Consider the following 8,954-nt stretch of genomic DNA (forward strand, 5'->3'; position numbering starts at 1 on the left):
ATATATTAATTACAGTTTAATATAAAAGTGCATAAAATATTCTAACAAAATAATCTAACAATAATAATTGTAATTTGCATAACAATTACACAACAATTTAGATATCTATATATATTAGAAAATAATTGTATTTATTGTTCTTAATTATATCCTTCTTTTTCAATTTCTTAATAAAAATATATGTTAATTATAAGGTTCTTTAATAATCAAAGGAATAAAAAATATTCATTTAATATATTATTAATAATTTGCGTAATACAGTAACTTTCATAATTAATCGTTTTACGATTTATTAAAAGATATGTATAAAAAGAAAAATTTCAATGTGAAACTTAAATATTTAAGATTTGAATTTTGTGTACAAAAAATTATTTTTACAGTCTTTAATATGTTTTATTGCTCAAAATAAATTATGTTATTAAATCAATTATTAAATTATTGTATAATCTAACAATAATAATTGTAATTAGTTAATAAGAATATAGACAAAGATGGACAATTTTATAATTAAATTGTTTTTCAAAAATTAATCTGAATTTATCAATATATGTTTGAAGTTTATTATTTTGAACAGAAATTATAAATTTCATAATAATTTGTACCAATTTGAGATTTAATTTAAATTATTCTCTATATAAATTATTCTTTCAAAAACTTAGAAAAGGTGATATTATGGCCAGTATGGCCAGTATATTGTGGTCTCTCTTAATATTTTCGCTATTAAGTGGCGAATTCTAGCGATTACTTATAGAATTATTTGTTCAGTAGCTCGCCGTTACACCGTGACATTAATATACCAATAATTAAAAGCCAGCACTTATTGTAATACATTTTTTATAATACTTACAAGTATTTCGAAACATTTCTAAAATATATTTTAGCATTTAATTACACCTACTTTTTCATTTTTCTTAAATTTGAGCATATTATCGCAAGTATATATATTTTTGAGTGTGTTGTTTGCTATTTAATATTTTATTTGACTGTATAAATATTTTGAGTTAATATTAAACAATATTTAAACAATAGCATGGCATTTTGCCAATATGACCCTCTATGAATATTGATTATTCACAATTTCTTTTTGAGATTTTCGTATCAAAATAATTATTTGATAATCAGTTAGCTCTACTGTTAATCTATATTTTGTATTACGTATACTATTTTTAGTACACTGAGATTTTTAGTATTGAGCTTATATGCAGCTTATATGCAGAAGTTGTGTGAATGTACACATATTATTCGCATACATTTTAAAATGTTTTACTTTTTTGTTAATTTTGTAATCAATTTTAATTTTGTTAATTTTGTACTGTTTTTTAAACAAAACTAATTTTTTATGGAAGGTCACATTACCACCAAGGTCACATTATTTTTTTTCATCGTTATGCAATGTCGCCACATTTTTATTAATAGTGTCCTAAATAATAAATATTTCGTAACTTTAAATTCAGAATCAATTCAACAACTACTTAACGTGTGAATGTAATTCTCAAGTTTAAAAGTTAAATATTGATTACTAATACTAACAAAGTTATGTGTAAAATGTAACTGGGATAATACTGTCACATAATACTACCTTCTTCTTTATTATAAAAGAAAAAAAATATCAAAATGCAAATAATTGAACTACAGAATCATTACGCATATATTATTGTTTAATCTAGAATAATAAATTAGAAATATTTGACAAATTAATAATTTTATAAATTTTTATTACCAACATTTTGTTACATTTCTTAACAGATAAAGAATCTTACACATACAATACAAAAAAATTTATTTATTAAATAAGATTATTATTTGGCAATAATGAACAATGCTTGTTAACAAGTATAAGTACAATTGTGCTACGGTGCTACTAAAAAACAAGCAAGGAAGCGAATATTGCTTTCGCGTCATTAACAAGTATAACAATCCTGTCAACAAGACTTAAGAATGATGGGTTTACTTTCGCTATCTAATGTCATTCGTCTTTGCGAGAAAATGTTCCACGAATCAATAGTTATTCGTGTCATCCATTGAAATCTCGTTTAATTATAACTAATTATAGCCCAACTTTCTTCAATAATACCATTTACGGCCACGTTTTTTTGTTTTTCTTCGGTGGAAGACGTGCTTATAAATCGGTATATGAATCGGATATAGCTTTTCCACAGGAACGGGCACATGTTTCTCAATAGTTATTGGCACCGGCTTTTCCACGGGCACTGGTATGATTTTCTCCACCGGATATGGGACTTTCTTTTCAACTGGAATTGCGATGGTTTTCACAACCGGCACAGGAATATGTTGGATGACCGGCACGTGAACAGGATAAGGTTGAGCAACACCTACTGCCATAGGATGAGGAACAGGTATTGACACGTGTTGTGGCACTGGAATTCCTGGAATCTCAAGAAACGTGAGAATTTAAGTACTTCGTATTTTCTTTTTTCTTAAGTGTAATCAAAACATTAAAATTGTTTTAAATCAATCATTTTTAAGTTAGCTTTATATTATGCTGAACATTTTGAATGACTCTATTGAAAATTAAGGTCCAAAAAATAGAGCTATTGAGAATATATAAAACATTGTTAAACATTTATTTACAACAATCTTAGTTAGTAGTTATTATTCACAACGTGAATAATAGAAAAAAATTAACAGATAATGCTATTTTCTACAAAATTAGTAATAATCGAAATTAGTAATAATAAAATTAAAGTTAATTAAAAATGAAATTAACATTTCGATATATTCGTCATTACATAATGACATTGATCAAATAATTTATGTGCTTGTAATATAATAGATATTATCTAAATTAATATCTCATAATAAGACAAAATTGTATTATCTAATATATTTATTATCAAAACCAATATGAAAAAGAAAATTTGTTTAATAATTAATTTCGGAAAAATATTTTCGCAAAGTTGTTTAATTAAAGAAATAGAAAGTACCATGTAAAGAATGAAACTTAATATGATCAGTTTCATAACATGCTTTAGTATTCAAAGGTGGAAATTGAAGTTTTCGCAAATCCGCACATGTGGATCAAACAAGAATTTTTCCATGAATATTATTTCGATCAATCAGATAAGAAAAATTTCTTCATATTTACTTTCATATGGATATTACTTTCATTAATTATGTAAAAGGCAGAATTAACATATTTGGCAAATACGTTCTTCTATTTTTTTAAATGAAAGTTATCTTTTATATAAATTTCTTGCTATCATTAATATATCAATAACATTTCTTTCATTTTAAATTAAAAGTTACGATTGTATTCAATATGACGTGAACACATGTTTTATTCATATTATCAATATTATAAACTGTATCATAATGTTTTTGTATTCCTTATTATTGTAATATTACATAAATAATTATTATTATATTATATAATAATATTATTATATACAAATAATTATTACTATATGGTAAATTTTAAATTATTGTTTTCTACAATTTCGTATAATCCTGTTACTTTCTTTTTTAATTTGTAGTTAACCTTACCGATATTTTTTATAACTGGTACCGGCACTGGCTTTGTAATTTCCACATGCTCATTGATCGGCACAGCTTGAACGATTGTATGTTGAATGTTACTGTCTTTAAATCCTTGATCCATATCTAAATGAAAATCGCCACCATTTTCGAAGGAAGAATATGATCCATGAGAAGGAATATTCTGATGAATGTTGTGATCATTAGACACGTAATTCGTGATGTCGAAATCAGATAGTCTGTCAAAATTAGAACAGAAATTAGGAGTTGCAACACAATAATTTGATCTTAACATACATATTACATTAGAAGTAATGAATACGATTATCAAATCTCATTTCTACTGACCCATGCCATCCAGCATTATCCACTGATAAGTTAGCAAACGTTGTTTTAATTAATAAACATAGAGTGATTATCTGGAATAATAAAATGAATAATACATTAACAAATAATTTAAATATAAAAAATAAGAAAATTACATGTAATTCAAATATTAAATTTGGATTAATCGAAATTTAAATGTATCACCTCTTCCCTACCGTTACGTCGAAATTCAATTATTTAGTGGACGATATGAATATGTGAATAGCAGTAGTTTCTTATCAAGAAACATCTTATTCGCGAGCGGACACTTAAAAAAAAGTTTATTAAAATGCTCTTTCTTCCTTCTGAGGAAAGTGCTGCTGGCGACGCGTCGAATTCGATACCATCACTCTTGCGCCACATGAGAATATCCGGAATCTATGAGAACGCTACCGTATTATGTATCGTACACAGAAAGTATGGAAATATATCGACAATCACTTTCCATCGCTATTGTTCGCTGTAAAACCGGAACTCGTTCGCGAACTGAGTCGAACAAGAAAACCAAACGCCGTGAATCTCCGCTTCCGCGATTTCCACGCGACTCCTGTCACAGTCCTCGGAAATCTCCCCATCTATCTTTTTCTACTTACTGAGGGTAGATGGAGCATTTTTCAGAATACGTGGTGAGCGGACAACGAATGGGATACTGCGGATTTGTTCCGATGGACCGTTCGTTTTTATACATGACGCTTTCTCGTTCTCCCTACCCGATACTGATGGTCTGTCTTGGAAACTGGATACGTGCATACGCACCTATATCCCATTAGCAAATTAAAAACAAGTCTATTTCAAACCTACTAGTTTGAGATTACTAGATCGAAACTAACTGTAAATCTAGTCAACCGAAGTAGAACGTGTTTTCGATGCGATCGTGACATTGCGATATTGCAAGACATTATACAGCGATCCTCAATCGAGGTGCCGCATTTAATGATGGTATACGATATTTGCTCTTAATGTAGAAGAATAATAAACATAGATGACATCACGAAGAGATAGAAATATTAATATGCAAATCAGGTTCATCGTTTGCAAAGAAACGATAGTATTAAAAAATTACATTATGTTATTAATATTTATTATTAATATTTATTGTTAATATCATTTTTTATATGGAAAAATGGAAAAATATATACAAAAATCAAGAAAGTAATTATGTTGGATCATCTAAACAATTATATTATATGCTTAAATTTAACTATAGAAACAAAACTTTTATGCATTTATATTCATATTTGAGCATTTTAGAAAAGAAAACATAGTGGTAATAAAAAAAGATTATAATAAAAGGTGATAATTATATAAGTTTTATATTATTATATATAGTTAAAAATAAATTTTTTTATAGTTATAGCAATTATAAAATAATTTTTTTAATAATATATATTAGTTTTTTTTAATAATATATATTAGTTTATTGAACTATGTACATTAATCTAAATTAATTGTATGAAATTTTTATAGTTGCCATTATGTTTTTCTTTGAATTATTATTTTGATCCATAATTATTTTGATGAGCCAACATAATTAAATAAAAGAAATAAAATTAATTAATTAATTAAATAAGTTTCTAGACATTTAGCCGAATTTTATACTTCAGCAAAATCGTTTTTTCTGTCTATATTATGAAAAAATTATTAAAACCTGCTTAGAAAGTTATAAATTTAAAATTAGCAAATCTCTATCCAAAGTAATAAAGAAATTATAATAAAATGTAAACTATTTAATCAAGATTGTATCATAACAAATTGTATTTATAAAACTGTTACTCGATTGACATGTATAAAGTAATTTGATCAATCATTATCAATACAGTTGCTTGCATCGTAATTGAAAGGTAAATAATCAGATTTTTCTATGAATTGCTCATTCAATCGCGAATTCTTATCGATTTCCTGACCCCAAAAAATAGAATGTGTTGAATTACAGATATGATAAATGATGATAACATTAGCATTGAACACCCTCATAATCGTCATCTTACGCGTGCTCGTAAACATATGAAAGTGATATCGTTTTTTTAAAACATGTTCGTTAAAACATGTTCTTATTTTATTCTTGTTTATCGTTATAGCAGTGAAATGGAAATATGTAATCAAATATCAGTGCACATTCAATATGCATTTAAAACTTCATATTTTGAAATATAAGCGGAGGAGAAATTATTCCCATTGGCATAGAAGTGACTACGAAACTAGTATTTTATTATGTATGTTGTAGTTTATTACTGTCGAACTTTGATTCAGGAGATAGCACTGTCAACATTCTAATTAGAATGAATAACATTATAATATGCGTTTGATCAACCAAGATATCCAATGTATATCAAACTTTAATACTTCAGATGCTTTCTTTAATAATAACAATTTGCCACTGCATATATTTATTATACTAGTATATTGTATTATTTATATATCTAAAAAATCTATGAGATAATTATAACAGACAAGGTTAAGTTTATCGAAGTAATCTTGCCTTAAAGGAAGAAATATAATAGAAATATAATATTTTAACGTAAAATTATTATCATTATAAAATTCGAGAGCAAACTGAATTATATGACTTTTAAATATACAAAATGTAACGCTTTGTCATTTACTTAGAGACATTAATACTATGCAGTCAGGAGTATCACCTGATTGTACTAATGCGTGATAGAAAAATCGGATTACACCTAAATTCCAGTGAGAGTAGCTAATGTGCGCACATAAGAAAAGAAAGCAAATAAAACTGGGTGAAGGAGAAGCTCAACAGGAAAAGAGCAACAGAAAAAGATGCGATCAAGAGCATTATTTAGTACGATGTGAAAGATAGATCTCTCGATCTTGTTGTAATGATAGTATTTGAAAATTGCGTTTACTGCGGCACTAGCGCGGCGTTACAGAACGGATGATTAATCACGTTTAGCGAAAATCGGGCTGCTGTGTTCATTGATGCCTAGAAGTCACATGGCCTTCCAATTCGCAGCATTACTTTTAAGCAGCATTACGTATAAATGCTCGCTCGAAGTAAATAAGTGAAATCTGTAGCACTTTCCATGTCATTTAAATATAAATTTTAATTTTACGTAAAATTATGTGTCCGTTGAGATATCACTTTATTAAGTGCAATTTATATTTAATAAAAGAATAAAACCCTTTGCGTATTGGACATCGGTATTTCTGCATCGCCAGTCATGCATAGTCTTGCATGAAACGAGTTTATTATATACTAAATTTATCGCGTTCATATATTCAGCTATCAGCAATGTCTTATTAATAATATATGATTCATTATGTTGGTGACTATAAATATCTAAATGTGCATAGAGTATAACATTAATTAGATTTTATATAGCTATTAATTTCCTGTTTTTTAAAATAAAAAAAATGTTGACTAATTAAATATTAATTAAATATTAATTAAATATTAATGCATAAATATTAATGCATAAATCTTTTAACATTTAATAGATACCTAATTCTTCGAACAGAAAACTAAATTCATACAACGAGAGATTTTATAATTATATGTAAATTATATATACTCTTTCTAAATTTTTTAATTTTTAATTTCGAATATATATTATACAATTCAGTAATAATGTTATAAATAATTCTATTTTAATATATCCATTGTATTTCTGTTCGGTTGTATCAGCATCATTAATATTACGAGATCATATTTGCACCAAGGACTTGACTGTACGGTCTATTTTTCGAAACATTGAAAGAGCTATCTCTTGTCCTTACAAATGGATAAGAGTTCGAGAGCTGCGATCCAAAGAGTGCAGAAAGAGTGACTTTGATCGAACGACTTTCTTCCGCATTTGGTTCATAGAACTTACAACGGCATTGTAAGGGTGACGAGTGATTCGCGAGGATGATTAAGAAAGGAAGAGACGAGTGAAAGGATCTCAGTACGTTTGTCGTGTATAGTCGTAGATTTGACTGATAACTACGCCCAGTTTCCCGCTGGCAGAATACAGGTTGCAGATACTTGATCTTGAGCGTTGCTCCCAGTCCCAACGGAACTGGACATTCTGACCTCACTTCCATTGTCTGCCGATTCTCCTGGAAGGGTTACCGGTATACTTTCACTCTCTTCTTTGCAGGGGAATCTCAATAAAAATGAATTGGAAATTTAAAAAGCAAATCTCTGCGGTCTAAAGTGTGAAATGCTCTATTGAGTGAATCATTAAGTTTTAAATGCCTGCACTGAAAAAAAAATTGGCTGTTGCAATAAATTAAATGGTAAAATATAGCATAATATTTTTAATTGCAACAACCAATTTTTGATTATGGTAGCCTATTCACAATGTTAGTATAGAATTTCAGGCTAACGCAACCAAAAATTTGCTGCTGCAATTAATTAAAAATGCTATACCATATTCAGCCAATCTTTTCTTTCAGAATGCTAAATTCCTAAGTCTAGTCTATCTGTAGTAAGTCTAGACTATCAGTAATCAAGCCGAAATTTTATAATATGATTAGAAGAACATCAAGATTTTTAGTTTTATTTGATCATTTTAATATACATAATGTTCTTGTAATTTTTATTTAATTTATTAATATATAAATTAACATTAAACTTTAAGTCTAAATTAAAATTTTGAAATCAAATAAATAAAATCAAACACTTTATATTATGTATATGATAATTATTATAATTATATCTATAATAATCATTTGATAAATACGATATGAGCGTTAGATAATTTTATGACGATTTGTTTTGATGAAAGAAAAAGATAGAAAGATTTCCATCGTGATAAACGAGGATTCCTCCCGTTGCCATTTTTCAAGTCTGTTCATAAAAGTGCATTCTTCAGATTTTCTATAAGAAAATTGCTCATATCTAGTTAATTAATGATCATACTAGATATATTGTTTCTGTCAAAAGATATATTGTTTCTATCAAAAGAACGCTTTTCAAGATTTAATGGTTTGGTATTTTTGTCATTGTTTCTTTCTATGTCAGTTATATATTTCTTCAGTTATTTGCTTATCTATATTAACTTCTTTTACAAATAATTTCTTGAAAATTACAGCCATAAATAAATAAGTACAAATTAATATAAGTATACTTATTTATTTAAATTATTTAATGT

General features: G+C 27.1%; 1 protein-coding gene across 1 annotated transcript; it reads right to left on the reverse strand.

Annotated features, from left to right (window-relative positions):
• Positions 1–2,064: 2,064 nt before the first annotated feature.
• Positions 2,065–4,472, reverse strand: LOC105617168 (zinc finger protein 512B-like). Its single transcript, XM_012198735.1, has 4 exons — positions 4,455–4,472; positions 3,844–3,914; positions 3,505–3,734; positions 2,065–2,387 (listed from the first exon to the last, which is right to left on the reverse strand). Exons 1-4 carry the CDS (start codon positions 4,470–4,472, stop codon positions 2,065–2,067), a joined length of 642 nt encoding a protein of 213 aa, XP_012054125.1.
• Positions 4,473–8,954: the final 4,482 nt, after the last annotated feature.

The sequence above is a fragment of the Atta cephalotes genome (genome assembly GCF_000143395.1).
Source record: "Atta cephalotes unplaced genomic scaffold scaffold00012, whole genome shotgun sequence".
NCBI classification, from domain to species: domain Eukaryota; kingdom Metazoa; phylum Arthropoda; class Insecta; order Hymenoptera; family Formicidae; genus Atta; species Atta cephalotes.